Below are 17,929 nucleotides of genomic sequence, written 5' to 3' on the forward strand. Positions count from 1 at the left end.
TACTTCATTTTAATCTCCATCTGCAGCTCCTCAGCCCCCCTCTCAGTGTCCGGCGCTGCCCGGCTCCTCTCCGTCCTCCCTTCCATGTCAGAGAATTAGTTTCGGAGAAGTTGACACGTTCCCTTGACAACAGGTCCTCGTCACGTGATCTTCTGCCTCACAACACCATTTCCGAGTTCCCTCCCCGGTCACGTGTTGTGGTGGAAACTTGACCCTTTCGTTGCTGCTGAAGTTGTCAGCCTGCATGGCGCTGAGATCAGTGAAGTGCGCTCAGCAGTGACGTGGTTAATTCCAAATGCGCGGGAGAAATGGAGAACTCGTCCGTACAGGTGTACTCCGGGCTGCTGACTGCGCTGGGTAATAATACTGCGAGAGGTTGTTTACAGATGAAACCAAATTTCTGGGGAGAGGCTCAAGATAAACGATTTGTCCCTGAATGTGACGTCTTTTAGTACTGAGCAAGACACAAACGTCTAATGTAGGCTCAAGACGCTCCGGGCATTAAGGTGTTAATATGAACGCAACATTTCAGTCTGTAATCCTTATTGACGTTCACTGCAGTAAGGCTGGGCTCACATTGTGCGTTTAGTTGCAGTTTTGAAATACTGGGAAGAAAAATGCATGGGTTTCACAGCTGTTAAAGGTTGGGGTCGCGGTCAAAATACATTTTGCCGTGATTTTGTGAAGCGCATGGCAAAAAACCGCATATTGACCGAGATGTATGAACCCAGCCAAACTAAGGGCCTGTTCATATCACCGTTCGCTTTCTGTTCCGGGGTTCCGTCTGAGGTTTCCGTCGGGTGAACCCCGCAACGGAAAGTGAAAGTGAAACCACAGCTTCCGTTTCAGTCACCATTGATATCAATGGTGACGGAAACATCGCTAATGGTTTCCGTTCGTCACCATTCCGGCAGGTTTCCGGTTTTCAGACGGAATCAATAGCGGAGTCGACTGCGCTATTGATTCCGTCGGAAACCTGCCGGAATAGTGACGAACGGAAACCATTAGCGATGTTTCCGTCACCATTGATATCAATGGTGACTGAAACGGAAGTTGTGCTTTCACTTTCCTTCGCGGGGTTCACCCGACGGAACCCCGGAACGGAAAGCGAACAGTGATGTGAACAGGCCCTTATTCACATTTTCAGTATTTGTGTTTTTTTCCTCATATATTATAGCAAAAACGTATATTAACCCCTTCCCGAAATTTGCTGTATAGGTACGTCATGGAAAGCATTGACTTCCCGCATCTTGACGTACCTATACGCCGAATGTTTGGGACCGGCTCAGAAGCTGAGCCGGTGCCTTCCATCACCGGATCTCAGCTGTATCTTACAGCTGACATCCGGCTGTAACGGCGGGGACCGAAATTAGCTTCGATCCCCGCCATTAACCCCTTAAGTGCAGCGCTCAAACGCGATCGCTGCACTTAAGGTGTTTGCAGCTCATCGGAGCCCCAGCAATGAAATTGCCGGGGTTCCGGTGGCTGCAATGGCAACCGGAGGCCTAATACTGGCCTCCCGGTTTGCCTAGCACCGAAGCCGGTCAAGATCCGCCCGGCGGCGGAGCCTGATCGGCTTCCGTAGCTGCCGGCAAGATGGCGCCGGGTCAGGAGCTGATCCGGCGTCATCAGCGGTGGAAGTCAGCTGTACTGTACAGCTGACATCCACCTGTAACGGCAGGAACCGGAGCTAGCTCCGATCCCTGCCATTAACCCCTTCGATGCAGCAATCGAAAGCGATTGCTGCATCGTAGCGGTTACTAGCAGATCGCCAGCCCTGACAGGCAATCAGGACTGGCGACTGCTGTTATGGCAACAGGAGACACAATGGTCTCCTGCTCTGCCATTACGGAAGCCAATTTAGGCCCTGCCGGGAGGCGAAGCCTGATCGGCTTGCTGTCAGTGAATGACTGACAGATCTAATACATTGCACTACATAGGTAGTGCAATGTATTAGAAAAAAAATAATCTGACCGTTGGACCTTCAAGTCCCCTAGTGGGACTTGAGAAAAAGTGTAAAAAAAGGATAAAAAAAGTGCAAATAATGAAAGTTTGAAAACAATAAAAGTTTCAAGTAATCAAATAAAACACAATCCCCCTTTTACTCTTATCAAGTCCTTTATTATTGAAAAATAATAATAAACCATATGTATTTGGTATCGCCACGACCGTAACGACCGAAGGTATCAAAATATTATATTATTTATTGCACGCGGTGAACAGCGTAAAAAAAAACGTAAAAAACGTTACCAGAGTTTGTTTTTTGGTGACTTTGCCCTACAAATATTAGAATAAAAAGTGATCAAAAAGTCGCACGTATCCAAAAATGGTACCTATAAAAACTATAGCTCGTCCCGCAAAAAACAAGCCCTCATACACCTCCGTCGACAAAAAAAATAAAAAGTTATGATTCTCACAACTTGGCGACAGAAAAAATACATTCTTTTTACAAAAGTAATTTTATTGTGCAAAAAGTTGTAAAACATGAAAAAGTGCTATAAATTAGGTATCGCCGGAATCGTACTGACCCGCAGAATAAAGGTAACATGTAATTTATAATGCATGGTGAACGCTGTATAAAAAAAAAGCTGTGCCAGAATTGCGTTTTTTTGTTTACCTGGCATCCCAAAAAATAGGATAAAAGGTGATCAAAAAGTTGCATGTACCCCAAAATGGTACCAATAATAACTACAGCTCGTCCCGCAACAAACCAGCCCTCATACCACTACGTCTATGAAAAATAAAATTAGTTATGGCTCCAATAAGTCAGGAAATAAAAAAATATGCAGTTGTGCAGTCCGAGGGGAACATTTCTTCTGTTTGAAGAGGCGATTTATCAAGGACCTAAAATTAGGGAACCAGGAAAGGGAGGGCCCAAACATATCCGCTGGAAGCGAGGGTGCCCGTATTATACCAGGACAACACTTCCCAGCAAAATTCCCCAAACTACAAAGGTGCGGAGTGTGGACCAAAAGGGGGATAAGAAAGGACGCCATATATCAGTGCGACACCGGCCAATGCAGAAAGGATTGTGTCACAGCGTAACACACATCTATGGATCATTTTATTGTTTTTTTTTACCCCATTATTATACCACCTGACTATGCCCCTTATATACTCCGCCCGGCTTACATATGCCCTACATTATAAACGGAAACACCAGTAAGACTCCAAACAAAACTACTACCAAGCAAAATCCACGCTCCAAAAGCCAAATGGCATTTCCTCCCATCTGAACCCTACAGCGTCCCCAAACAGCAGTTTCCTTCCACATATATGGCACCGTCATACCCGGGAGAACCCTTGTAGCAATTTTTGGGGTGTGTGTCTCCAGTGGCATAAGCTGGGCACGACATATTTGCCACTGAATGGCATATCTAGGGAAAAATATAAATTTTGAATTTGCACCATCCACAGCGCATTCATTTATGGAAAAGACCTGTGGGGTGAAAATGCTCACTACACCCCTTAATAAATGCCTTGAGGGGTGCAGTTTCCATAATGGGGTCACTTCCCAGGGGTTTATTTTTATTATTTCACATCTGAGCCTCTGCAGTTGTGAACCAATACTTTGTAAATCGCCAAATTAGGCCTCAATTTTACATGGTACGCTTTCACTCCTGAGCCTGGTCGACTGTCCAGGCAAGAGATTAGGGCCACATGTAGGGTGTTTCTAAAACCAGGAAACCCAGCATAATAATTAGAGAGCTGTCTTGTTATGGTGGCACAAGCTGGGCACCACATATTGGCATATCTACGGAAAAAAATCCCATTTTCACTCTGCAACATCGAGTGCACACCAATTTCTGCCAATCACCTGCATAAATGCTTACTACACCCCTAGGTAAATGCATTGAGGGGTGTAGTTTCCAAAATGGGGTCACTTCTGGGGGGTTTGCACTGTTTTGGGCCCACAGGCGCCCAGAAACCAATCCAGCAACATCTGCACTCCAAATGGCGGCCCTTCCCTTCTGAGCCCTGCCGTTTGCCCAAACAGCAGTTTATGACCACATATGGGGTATTGCCGTACTCGGGAGAAATTGCTTTACAAATGTTGGGTTCTTTTTTTCCTTTATTTGTTGAGAAAATGAAAAAATTTGAGCTAAAGCTACGTCTTATTGAAGAAAAAGGATTGTTTTTATTTTCACTGCCCAATTCTAATAAATTCTATGAAACATCTGTGGCGTCAAAATGCTCACTACACCCCTAGATGAATTCCTCAAGGGGTGTAGTTTCCTAAATGGTGTCACTTTTTGGGCGTTTTCATTGTTTTTTCCCCTCAGGGGCTTTGTAAATGTGACATGACCTCCGCAAACCATTCCTGCTAAATGTGATCTCAAAAAGCCAAATAGCGCTCTTTCCCTTCTAAGCCACGCCGTGTCTTCAAACAGCCGTTTAATACCACATGTGGGGTATTGTTTTACTCGGGAGAAATTGCTTTACAAATTTTGTGGTGCTTTTTCTCCTTCAGTCCTTGTGGAAATGAGAAAAAATTAGCTAAACCTACATTTTCTTTGAAATAATTTAGATTGTCATTTTCAGGGCCTACTTCCAATAATTTATGCAAAAAACATGTGGGGTCAAAACACTCACTGTACCCCTAGATAATCTCCTCAAGGGGTGTAGTTTCCGAAATGGGGTCACTTGTGGGGGGTTTCCACTGTTTTGTCCCCTCGGGGGCTTTGTAAATGTGACATGGCCTCCGCAAACCATTCCTGCTAAATTTGAGCTCCAAAAGCCAAATAGCGCTCTTTCCCTTCTAAGCCCTGCCGTGTCTGCAAACAACCGTTTATTACCACATGTGGGGTATTGTTTTACTCGGGAGAAATTGCTTTACAAATTTTACGGTGCTTTTTCTCCTTTAGTCCTTGTGGAAATGAGAAAAAAAATCGCTAAACCTACATTTTCTTTGAAAAAATGTTGATTTTAATTTTCATGGCCTATTTCCAATAATTTCTGTAAAAAACCTGTGCGGTCAAAATGCTCACTGTACCCCTAGATCATTTCCTTGAGGTGTGTAGTTTCCCAGATGGGGTAACTTTTGGGGGATTTTGACTGTTTTGGCACCGCAAGAGCCCTTCAAACCTGACATGATGCTTAAAATTTATTCTAACAAAAATAAGGCCCCAAAATCCACTAGGTGATCCTTTGCTTCTGAGGCCGGTGCTTCAGTCCAGTAGTACGCTACGGCCACATGTGGGATATTTCCTAAAACTGCAGAAACTGGGAAACAAATATTGAGTTGCATTTCTCTGGTAAAACCTTCTGTGTTATAAAAAAAATTGTATTAAAAATTTATTTCTGCAAAAAAATATGAAATTTGTAAATTTCACCTCTACTTTGCTTTAATTCCTGTGAAATGTGTAAAGGGTTAAGACATTTTCTAAATGCTGTTTTGAATACTTTGAGGGGTGAAGTTTTTAAAATGGGGTGACTTTTTGGGGGTTTCTAATATATAAGGCCCTCAAAGCCACTTCACAACTGAACTGTCCCCTGTAAAAATGGCCTTTTGAAATTTTCTTGAAAATGTGAGAAATTGCTGCTAAAGTTCTAAGCCTTGTGATGTCATAGAAAAATAAAAGGATGTTCAAAAAACGATACCAATCTAAAGTAGACATATGGGGGATGTTAATTAGCAAAAATTTTGTGTGGTATTACTATCTGTCTTACAAGCAGATACATTTAAATTGAGAAAAATGCTAATTTTTGCAATTTTTCGCGAAATTTTGGTGTTTTTTACAATTAAATACTGACCATATCGAGCAAATTTTGCCAGTAACTTAAAGTCCAATGTGTCACGAGAAAACAATCTCAGAATCGCCTGATTTTCAGACGTTTTTTAATCAAACTCGCGTTTTTTGCGGCCGTATTTGGACCTGTTTTTCTATTGAGTCAATGAAAAATGCCTCAAGTAGTGACATGCACTTCTTTTTACGGGCCGTTATTTGAAAATGAGGCGTAAACTAACGCCCCATCGGAACAGAACGCCGTATTTCCCATTGAAATCAATGGGCAGATGTTTGTAGGCGTTCTGCTTCTGATTTTTCAGCTGTATTTCGGGACGTTTACAGCCCTAAATACAGCTGAAAATAGCCCGTGTGAACATACCCTGACAGTTTGAGATCAGTGGACCAAAGTCATTTAACCCTTTAAATCACACTTTGTAGTGCCCACTTTGCCCATTTTTGTGCCAGCTCTTGCTGTTTTAAAGTGTTTTCACCTCTGGCAGCTCAGTGCAACATATTTTATTATTAATATAAGTTTTCCCTTTAATATGTTCATTAAAAAAAAATACAGAAAATGTGAATAAGAAACTTGATGAATAAGAAACCAACTTAACCGCTTCCTGACCACCCACAGTAAATTCACGTTGGCACTTGCTGGGCTCTGTGCAGCGCCAACGTGAATTCACGGTGGGTGTTAAAAGCACGATCCGGGGGTCTCAGAGTAATGCTGACACCCGGATCGCGCTGTTAACCCCTGCCTCTGGTCCCAGAGACCTGATCTGGATCTAATTGGTTCAGGTCCCGGTCATGTGATCGCAGGGAAAGTTTGTTGTAGCAACGAACTGGAAAGTTTGTTACTACAACAAACTTTCCCGAGGACCGATTGTGGGTGTTGTATTCGGTTATAAGGCAAAACCGGAGGCCATACAACGGCCCCCGGGTCTGCCATGCACAGCAGCCTATGAGAACCAGCCGGAGGCCGGTCCTCATAAGCTTCCTGTCAGTGTGACTCTCAGCGTCACACTGACAGTTTATAACTCGTTACACTACCTAGGTAGTGTAATGTATTATAGCAGCGATCAGTGCTGCCAGTCTTCAAGTAAAAAAAAGTAATAAAAATGTTTTCTAAAAGTGTAAAAACAAGTTATAAAAGTTACAAAAACAAAAAATGCTTTTTTTCCTATAATAAGTCTTTTATTATAGGAAAAAAATGAAAATGTTAAAAAAAAGTACACATATTTGGTATCACTGCGTTCTCCGGTGGAGAAAAAATAAAATAAAGTTCTGGCTCTCAGAATTAAGCGACAGAAATTGTGCGGTGTCCAAAAGCGGATAAGTTCGGGCGCCATTTATCAGTGCGACACCGGCCACATATCTATGAATTGTTATTTATTTACCCCATTATTATCCCCTCTTATTATGTCCTGATGTACTCTGCCCAGCTTACACATACCCCCAAATTATAAACTGAAATACCAGCAAAACCCTAAACAGAACAGTTACCAAGCAAAATCTGCGCTACAAAAGCCAAATGGCGTTCCCTCCCTTCTGAGCCCCTCAGCATGCCCAAACACCAGCTTACATCCACATATATGATATTTTATATCCGGGAGAACCCGCTCAACATTGTATGAGGTATTTGTCTTCAGTGGCACAAACTGGGCACAACATATTGTGCATTAAAATGGCATATCAGTGGAAAATTTAAATTTTCACTTTGCACCATCCGCTGCGCATTAACGCCTTCGCGCACCATGACTTAATAACATGTCGTGGTGCGGGGGGTTATATATGGAGTGGGGCTCATGCGCTGCGCCCGCTCCATATTCTGCAGGTGTCAGCTGTGTATTACAGCTGACACCCGGGACTAACGGACAGGAACAGCGATCGCGCTGTTACAGGAGCCTGTAAAAATGATATTATACTGCAATACATTAGTACTGCAGTGTATTGTACCAGCGACCAAATGATCGCTCGTTCCAGTCCCCTAAAGGGACTTTTGGGAGATTTCCATTGTTTTGCTACCTCAGGGGCTTTGCAGATGCGACATGACACCCGAAAACCATTCCAGCTAAATTTGAGCTCCAAAAGCCAAATATTGTTCCTTCCTTCCTGAGTCCTGCCGTGGGTCCAAACAGCAGTTTATTTCCACATATGGCGTATTGCTGTAATCAGGACAAATTGCTTTACAAATTTTGGGGTGATTTTTCTCCTTTATTTATTGTAAAAATTAAACATTTCTATGTTTTTTCAGAAAAAAGTAGATTTTCATTTTCACGGCCTAATTCCACTAAATTCAGCAAAAAAAACTGTGGGGTCAAGGCGTTTTCGGACGTTTTTTGGCGCGTTTTCCACCGCAATTTCCGTGTCAAAAAGACTCTGTGTGAACAGGGCCTTAAGCTGCCTGTACACATTAAATAAAAGTTGTCTGCTGGTTGTATGGCAGTATCGCACAAGCAATTCTTCTTGATGCGCACACTCGCATGTCTACGGCGTTATCGCCCACTCATTAATGTCTTTTCCATCATTTTATTTCCTTCTCTATTTGCAGAGACATTAACAAGAGAAGCTGCAGTTCTGGCCAAACACACTAAGCGAATTGGAGAATACAACGTGACCCTGGAAATGTTAAACACAAGCTTTGACCAGGTGAGTTTTCCATATTTCAAAGCTCAAATCCGAAACTCCTGGGCTGGTCCATGCCCCACGCCCATCAGATCTAAGGGTCTATTTACACATTGAGGTGCAGTTAGAACCGCATGCGGTTTTAACGCAATTAGGTGTATTTTTCAATTTGGTTGCATTTTTACTGCAACCGCATAGAAAAACGCACCAAATCTTGGTAAAACCATATGCAGCCTTTTGATGCAGTTCTAACTGCACCTCAACCGCAACGTGTGCATAGACCCTCAGGCCCCCTGCACACGGCCGTGCCCGTAATCACGGTCCGTGATTACAGGCCCGGCTGGCTGTGGACCATTATAAAGCATGGGAGCACGTTCCGTAAAATCCCAAAAAATAGGACATGTCCTATTTTTTACGGATGCTTTCTACAGCCCAGACACCTTCCCGTAAATATGCGGGAAGGTGTCCATGCGCCATAGAAATGAATGGAACCGTATTTTGGTCCGTAATTGCGGAACAAAATTACGGATGTGTGCATGGGGCCTTAGGGTGTAATCACAATGCGTGTTTTATCCATGTTTTTAGCCGCGTGTCAAAAATGGCAATGAAAAAATGCATGTGTCTTTTTTAAACGTGCAGTTTTCCGCAGCCTACGTTCCGGACGAAAAACTGCACCACAATTTGGTGCGGTTTTTCAGCCAGAATTCCGTGCAGCCGCAAGGGAAAATACGCGGTGTACTTTTACGCAGCGTATCTGCCCCGTGTGAGCGTAGCCGAATGGTGAGGTATCCAGGCTTTGACTCCCGTGTACCACCGGTGATATCTACGTGATCACTTTAGTAGCATATTAGTGGTGAACATCGTCCTTCCATATCTATTAGACGTGCTGCTACTCTTCTGTGGCCTGATTCTCACTATGATCAAGAACAAACACGTGTAATCTGTCATTTCTGCTTTGTGAAACCTCGTGCACGCGACCGTAGTGTTTTTTACAGTCCGCAAATATGAACCCATCGTCCTCTGCAAGTCATCCGCATATCTGGCACGCTGTCCGCAAATACGGTCCCTAGTGCCGTATTTACGGATCCACAAAAAAGTTACAAATGATGTCACCAACATGACCCCTTGAAAAGGTCACATTATCATTCAGGTGCCTTTTCTTGGGGAATCCCTTGATGTCACACGAGCGCTTCCCCAATTATGCACGGCTATGGATGCACATCTGTAGCAGTCAGCAATTTTGCACGCGCCAAAAGATTTCTAGGGGCAAGTCCATGCCGCAATTATGGACGGGAATAGGACATGTTCTATATTTTGCGGATCGTTTCTACTGCCCGGACACACATCCGTAAATATATACGGATAGGTTTCCGTAGCCTATAGAAATGAATGGGTGCGCAGATTATCAGTAATTACGGATAGAAACTACGTTCGTGTACATGGGGCCTGAATGTGTCCTCTGCTGTTGGTATCACAAAATCCTTTTTTTATCTTTTGCTACAGGTTCAGTCCAGACTTGTCCGTGTTGCTGCTGTACGACCAGGGTTTAGCGAAATCCTTGTTTAAAAAGACGTTTCACTGAATATGTACAGCATTGTGCGTTATTTGTATCTACATTAAAGTCTATCCACAAGTCAAGAAGAAATAGATTGTTGAATGTAATAATAAATACTGAACGATGTGCACTGTGTTTTCTAATTTCATTGTGAACATGTACAGTAACTTTTACCGGTGTCATTTCTGAAAAGTCGCTTCAGTTCAAACTCTATTTTGGTCACTCATTCATCACTAATATTACATTTCTGGGTTCCAGTAGTGTGGAGATCTTCAGGGTTACATGACCACTCAGAGTTCTTGTCATGAGACATCGACAATCTGCCGAAGAAATACTCCGTCTGCAGGAACAAACACGGGGCCTGCAGAATCACTTGACATTACGGATGGCGGTGCCATGTCTGGGTACTAGAAAACCACCCATAAGCGCGCCTCACCACTGCTAGATCCTGTTCTATGGAACAGATGACATATTCCCTATACAGTTGCTCGGGGAAGAACAAGACAACTGCTTGTGGTAGTCATGTGCTGGAGAAAAAAAATACCAAAGAATTGCGCAGGAATCACAATTGCAAGTAAATACACCGCTTGAGAAAAAAACTGCACGGCACTCACCGTTTTCCAAAGGTGCTTTAATTCAAGAAACAGGCAGGCATAACACGGGAGACACGAACAAGACAACCGGCCTATGACCGTTTCACGTCCTCCGGACGCTTTCTCAAGGCCTGCTGGGATTGAGTGCTCTCTCAAATCCCCTAGCCGTGCATGAGCAACAACTTCCGTTCCATGTAACAATGTGTAACATCCAAACAATTAAATGTACATATTGATAAAACCAAGTATAAGGAGTTCTACGCGGAGTGAATACAGTATAAAATTGTTAATTATTTTAAGAAAGCAGATAGATCATTTCTATCATTTAGACCCAAGGGTCCTAGTGCCTCCGTTTTAACTATCCAGTTGGCCTCACAGAGTAGCAATTTTACGTGTCGATTGCTACCATCAAATGGAGTGAACACACACTGTACACCAGCAAAGGACATGCATCTTGGATCACCCCCATGTACTTCTCGTATATGATTTATTAATCTAGGGGATCCCTTTCCTTTACCAACGGAATATATATGCTCACGAAATCGTTTGAATACTGGCCGTATTGTTTTTCCCTATATGAAAGAATTTGCATGGGCAAAATACTACATACACTAAGAAGTTAGATCTACATGTAATAAGATGTGTAACATGTTTTACCGCACCCATTCTAACTTCTTTACCAATATTCATTTGTCCACGAAATGAAGAATTACCACATTTATGATTGCCTACTGGGACTAAATCTCGCAACCAATTACTTTTCCTATCCAGGAAACAACCTTTTACTAGTTCATCCCGCAGATTCTTACATCTTCTGTATGTGACTACAGATGGATAACCGGATTTTTCTGCTAGATATATATCAGCCTCTATAATGTGCCAATGTTTCCTAATGGCACTATTAATGAGACCTGCTAATGGACTATTGAAAAGACAATACAAATCCTATAGTTCTATCTTTCTTTCTATTTTTAAAAAGTAGTGTGCTGCGATCACATTGAAGTGCTCCAGCAAAAGATTGACAATAATTCCTCATTATACCCTCTGGCTCGCAATCTATCCATCAATTCCATTGATTGTTCCAAAAATACATAATGATCGCCAGTGGCGTAACCACTGGGCGCCACAGCGGTAGCGACGCTACTACAGGACTCGCGCTGCCGAGGCTCTAACATTTATGGGCCGGGCAGTACGGGCCCCTCTCAGAAGAGAGCAGATCTGCATTGCCACCGGACGGCGCGGGAACGGGATCAGGGTGAGTACGTTTTTGGGTTTTCTTTGTACTAAAACTGTGAGTGGCATTATCTATAGTGGGGACCCTATCTACATGGGGGGGTCTATATGTGAGGAAGTGGAGCACTATATACAGGGGGAGCTATATGTAGGGCACTATATACAGGGGTGGGCTATATGTGGAGCACTATATACAGAGGTGGGCTATATTTGGAGCACTATCTATAGGGGGAGCTATATGTAGGGCAGCATGGTGGCTCAGTGGTTAGCACTATTGCCTTGCAGCTATGGAGTCCATATGTGGGCACTATCTACAGGAGCTTCTAGATAGGGCACTATCTACAGAGGCTCTATGGGGGTCACTATCTACAGGGGGCACGGTGTGTGTGTGTGTGTGTGTATGGTACTATTATAATCAGGGACACAGTGTATGGCGCTATTATATTTAGAGGTGTTGAGAAATGTATCTTCTTTATAGGTGCAGAAATATTTTAAAAGTGAGAAGCTGAACACATCTGAGTGGAAACCTGCAGAAATGGGTCGTGGCAGGTGAGAAATCAATCATAGAGTTCTGGACCGGAGGGAGAAGAAAAAAGAAAAATAATTAGAATCTGAGATGTCACCGGTGAGTCACTTAATGTAAATGTCTATTCTGCCTCAGTACTGTAGTCACTGCCTGATCTGCAGCGAGATGATGGGTGGTATGTTTTTATTTTTGTGAAAAAGCATATCCTTACCATTGTTCGGGCCATGCTGGGAGCTGTAGTTTTACGCTGTACAGAGCTATACGGCAGGGGTTGCACCAAATTGAGCTGTATATGTTCTGGTGCTGTATATACACCGTGTTCCAAATTATTATGCACATTGGATTTAAGTGTCATGGATGGTATTGTGTCTTAGGGCTCTTTGGATCTTTGTAATCAATCTCAGACACCTGTGATAATTAGTTTGCCAGGTGTGCCCAATCAAAGGAAAACTACTGAAGCAGGCCACAGGTTTCAAGCAATATGGGAAAGAAAAAGGATCTCTCTGCTGCCGAAAAGCATGAAATAGTGCAATACCTTGGACAAGGTATGAAAACATTGGATATTTCAAGAAAACTTAAGCGTGATCATCGTACTGTGAAAAGACTTGTGGCTGATTCAGAGCACAGATGGGTTCGTTCAGATAAAGGCATAATGAGGAAGGTTTCTGCCAGACAAATTAATAGGATTAGGAGAGCAGCTGCTAAAATGCCATTGCAAAGCAGCAAACAGGTATTTGAAGCCGCTGGTGCCTCTGGAGTCCCGCGAACCTCAAGGTGTAGGATCCTCCAGAGGTTTGCAAGTGTGCATAAATATATTATTCAGCCACCCCTAAACAATGCTCACAAGCAGAAACGGTTGCAGTGGGCTTAGAAATACATGAAGACTAATTTTCAAACCGTGTTGTTTACTGATGAGTGCCGTGCAACCCTGGATGGTCCAGATGGATGGAGTAGTGGGTGGTTGTTAAATGGCCACCATGTCCCAACAAGGCTGCGACGTCAGCAAGGAGGTGGCGGAGTCATGTTTTGGGCTGCTCATCATGGGGAGAGAGCTGGTAGGCCCCTTTAGGGTCCCTGACGGTTTGAAAATGACCTCTGCAAAGTACGTAGAGCTTATGACTGACCACTTTCTTCCGTGGCACAAAAAGAAGAACCGTGCCTTCCGTAGCAAAATTTATCTTCATGCATGACAATGCACCATCTCATGCTGCAAAGAATACCTCTGTGTCATTGGCTGCTATGGGCATAAAAGGAGAGAAACTAATGGTGTGGCCCACATGTTCCCCTGACCTCAACCCTATTGAGAACCTTTGGAGCATCCTCAAGCAAAATATCTATGAGGGTGGGAGGCAGTTCACATCAAAACAGAAGCTCTGGGAGGCTATTCTGACATCCTGCAAAGATATTCAAGCAGAAACTGTCCAAAAACTCACAAATTCAATGGATGCAAGAATTGTGAAGGTGATCTCAAAGAAGGGGTCCTATGTTAACATTTGAAACAAATAGAAGAAAACAAGGAGTCATGTACTATTTTGATTTAAATGCCAACAGGCATAGGAAAATATATACTTTATTGGACAATACAGAGTACACTTAGTTAAAATAAAGATTTCAAATCAGACAACTGTATTTCAGTTGTGTAAAAAGGACATAAGAGCACATAGGCATCAAGAGGGAGAGCTCCGGGAAAAAGGCTATATAGCCATATCTAAGGTAGCAGTCAAATAACAGTGTTAGATGCAAGACAGAATATAGAAAAGTTTACATCATATGCTACAACGTAACACAAGTGAAATGTGTACCGTACTAATCACTGTGGAGGACGAGGTAGATCATATGCGATCATTCACTATAACAGTGCCAGCATCTAAAAGGTGCCAGTCATTAAACTCGGCATCCCTAAGCCTCAGAAGAGGGCACAGAGGTTCCCAACGTATAATTGTAATGTCGATTTATTTGTAATAAGAAAATTAGGTGACTAACCCATATTGCTCCTTGATCGACTTCTTAGACGTTAGCATTGAGGTGGACAGTATGAGAACTCTTCAGACTGATGTTTTCAGGAAGAAAACATCGGTCAACTCATTACTTCATGCCACCTCTGCCCACAGCCAGTCCACTATCAGGGCCGTCCCCGTTGGTCAGTTCCTAAGAATGAGGCATATCTGCTCATCAAATGTAAATTTTGAAAAGCAATCTAGGGATCTCTAGGAGAGATTTCTGGAAAGGGGGTACAGCCATAGGAGTATAAAGGGGGGATATAGATGTACTTGCACTTATCTTTAATTTATTTATGTCACATAGACACTATTCTTTTTTTGTTATCAATTAATATTATTTATTATTTTTGTATTTTTTGTTTTATATTTCACCCCATTGCCGACCTTTCTTTTTTTCGGTCCGCATCTTATTATTAAATATTATTTTTTATTTTTTCACTAAATATTTATTGGCTAAATACTATTTATAATATTTTTCTATTTATTCTTTTTCATACCTATTTGTACACATCTTCATAATTATTATGCACATTTGTTCATTTAAACATATACTCAGTACCTTGTAATATTGATATTACTTAATACTTTTTAATTTTTATTGGTCCAACAGAAATATAGGTACTATCTAACTCCGTATGTCTGTGGAGGACGATGGTTTTACTGTATACTGAAGCGTTCTCTAAATTCTGATCCTTTTAATTGAAATTATCACTTTACAAAACTCCCTCATTTGCACTTTACCTTTGTGTCTTGCGTGCCGGACGTTCCGTCCTTTGTCTTCACTCTGGCTGCTGATTGCGCCCCTCTGCGCGTGCGCGGTTTCCGGAGCCGCGCATGCGCGGTCGGGTCTCAGCGGTCCGGTGCGGGACTCTCGCGATGTCTCTGTCTGACACGCACGGCCATACGACTTAGGTTCCTATTGGCACTAAAGACATCAGCTGATCTAATTATTCAATGTATTTAAAGTGGCGCAATAACAGACGTTAGAACACCCCTTGAAAAAGCCGTCCATGCGAAACGCGCGTTGGGGGTCTCTCCCTACCTTAGAGTTACCGGACCATAGGAGCAATATGGGTTAGTCACCTAATTTTCTTATTACAAATAAATCGACATTACAATTATACGTTGGGAACCTCTGTGCCCTCTTCTGAGGCTTAGGGATGCCGAGTTTAATGACTGGCACCTTTTAGATGCCGGCACTGTTATAGTGAATGATCGCATATGATCTACCTCGTCCTCCACAGTGATTAGTACGGTACACATTTCACTTGTGTTACGTTGTAGCATATGATGTAAACTTGTCTATACTCTGTCTTGCATCTAACACTGTTATTTGACTGCTACCTTAGATATGGCTTTATAGCCTTTTTCCCGGAGCTCTCCCTCTTGATGCCTATGTGCTCTTATGTCCTTTTTACACAACTGAAATACAGTTGTCTGATTTGAAGTCTTTATTTTAACTAAGTGTACTCTGTATTGTCCAATAAAGTATATATTTTCCTATGCCTGTTGGCATTTAAATCAAAATAGTACACGACTCCTTGTTTTCTTCTATTTGTTTCAAATGTATGGTGGAGTTTCTATTTCAACATTGGGGAGGTTTAAGTTCGCACTGCTGGTGACCTAGCCCCTATACTGACTATTCCTGTGAGACATATGTTTGTTATTGTGTGTCTGTGTATTTTTCACAGCTGCTGGCTCCGGGCCAAAAATGGACTTCAGGATACGAGATCAGTCCTGGATCTCACAATTAAATTAGGTTTTTAAAGAAGACTCAAATCTGGTTTTAAATATGAATGGTAGAGATATGAGGGAGTCCATTAATAGGCTCAAAGAATTGCTTAAAAAGAGAACAAAAACCTGGTGGAATAGAGCCTTTTTAGAAAAATATCTTATGAAGGGATTAATACCAAGGGGCCTTAGAGTACAGGTTTTTCCCTCTTTTCCTATTGATGATGAGACTTTCAAAATGAAATGGGAGGGCCTGGCTTCCGAATGCTCTAGGGGTTTTATGCACCTACTATCTCAAGCTAATCAAACGACCTTGAATGAGATAGAAAAAGAAATTGAGGAATTGCAAACTATTTTAAAAAAAGATCTTTCAAATATAGAGCTTGAAAAACTGAATGAAGATTTAGATAAAGACTTCATTAAATGGGAGAAAGAAATTCTCTCTACTAAATCCTCAAAGTTTCAAAGAGATAATAATGATTCACAGGAGGGTAGAATGTATAGATGGCGCAACCCCAGATCAAGATCTAGATCTACATCCTTCTCATCTGTGACATCTAGTGATAATCACTCAAGAACTAAACGAGTGATGAAGCAACCAACTCCCATGAAATGGTTTACTCTGGCAGAAATAGAGAGAGACAAGTAGCAAGGCGTAAGGATGTCTCGACATACCAACAGGGGAAGAAATCGAAGAACAATTTAGAGGTGATAAATTTATCCTAAGAAATCAAAAGCTCTTTCAATCAAAAAAAAACTTAGCAGGCCAAGTTACATGTTAACCTAGGACCCCTTCTTTGATATCACCTTCACAATTCTTGCATCCATTGAATTTGTGAGTATTTGGACAGTTTCTGCTTGAATATCTTTGCAGGATGTCAGAATAACCTCCCAGAGCTTCTGTTTTGATGTGAACTGCCTCCCACCCTCATAGATATTTTGCTTGAGGATGCTCCAAAGGTTCTCAATAGGGTTGAGGTCAGGGGAACATGGGGGCCACACCATGAGTTCTCTCCTTTTATGTCCATAGCAGCCAATGACACAGAGTTATTCTTTGCAGCATGAGATGGTGCATTGTCATGCACGAAGATAATTTTGCTACGGAAGGCACGGTTCTTTTTGTACCACGGAAGAAAGTGGTCAGTCAAACTCTACGTACTTTGCAGAGGTCATTTTCACACCGTCAGGGTCCCTAAAGGGGCCTACCAGCTCTCACCCCATGATTCCAGCCCAAAACATGAATCCGCCACCTCCTTGCTGACGTCGCAGCCTTGTTGGGACATGGTGGCCATTCATCAACCATCCACTACTCCATCCATCTGGACCATCCAGGTTTGCACAGCACCCATCAGTAAACAACACGGTTTGAAAATTAGTCTTCATGTATTTCTGAGCCCACTGCAACCGTTTCTGCTTGTGAGCATTGTTTAGGGGTGGCCGAATAATAGCTTTATGCACACTTGCAAACCTCTGGAGGTTCGCGGGACTCCAGAGGCACCAGTGGCTTCAAATACCTGTTTGCTGCTTTGCAATGGCATTTTAGCAGCTGCTCTCCTAATCCTATTACTTTGTCTGGCAGAATCCTTCCTCATTATGCCTTTATCTGAACGAACCCGTCTGCGCTCTGAATCAGCCACAAATCTTTTCACAGTACGATGATCACGCTTAAGGGTATGTGCACACACACTAATTACGTCCGTAATTGACGGACGTATTTCGGCCGCAAGTCCCGGACCGAACACAGTGCAGGGAGCCGGGCTCCTAGCATCATAGTTATATACGATGCTAGGAGTCCCTGCCTCTCTGCAGGACAACTGTCCCGTACTGTAATCATGTTTTCAGTACGGGACAGTAGTTCCACGGAGAGGCAGGGACTCCTAGCATCGTACATAACTATGATGCTAGGAGCCCGGCTCCCTGCACTGTGTTCGGTCCACTAC

At 42.8% G+C, this 17,929-nt stretch overlaps 1 protein-coding gene and 1 long non-coding RNA gene across 3 annotated transcripts in view; one reads left to right on the forward strand and one right to left on the reverse strand.

Moving 5' to 3' along the window:
• CCDC169 (coiled-coil domain containing 169) overlaps positions 1 to 409 on the reverse strand; it is an 83,846-nt gene extending 83,437 nt beyond the window's left edge. For both annotated transcript variants that reach the window (XM_075851727.1, XM_075851725.1), the window contains exon 1: positions 4 to 409. In XM_075851727.1, the coding sequence (XP_075707842.1) occupies positions 4 to 86 (83 nt within the window). In that variant the 5' untranslated portion in view covers positions 87 to 409. The remainder of the gene's footprint in view (positions 1 to 3) is intronic.
• LOC142742206 (uncharacterized) lies at positions 119 to 10,032 on the forward strand. The gene is made up of 3 exons (XR_012881327.1): positions 119 to 357; positions 8,278 to 8,375; positions 9,855 to 10,032. It is a non-coding gene; the product is annotated as an uncharacterized LOC142742206 (long non-coding RNA).
• Positions 10,033 to 17,929: the final 7,897 nt, after the last annotated feature.

The sequence above is a fragment of the Rhinoderma darwinii genome, chromosome 2, assembly GCF_050947455.1.
Source record: "Rhinoderma darwinii isolate aRhiDar2 chromosome 2, aRhiDar2.hap1, whole genome shotgun sequence".
Lineage (NCBI taxonomy): Eukaryota > Metazoa > Chordata > Amphibia > Anura > Rhinodermatidae > Rhinoderma > Rhinoderma darwinii.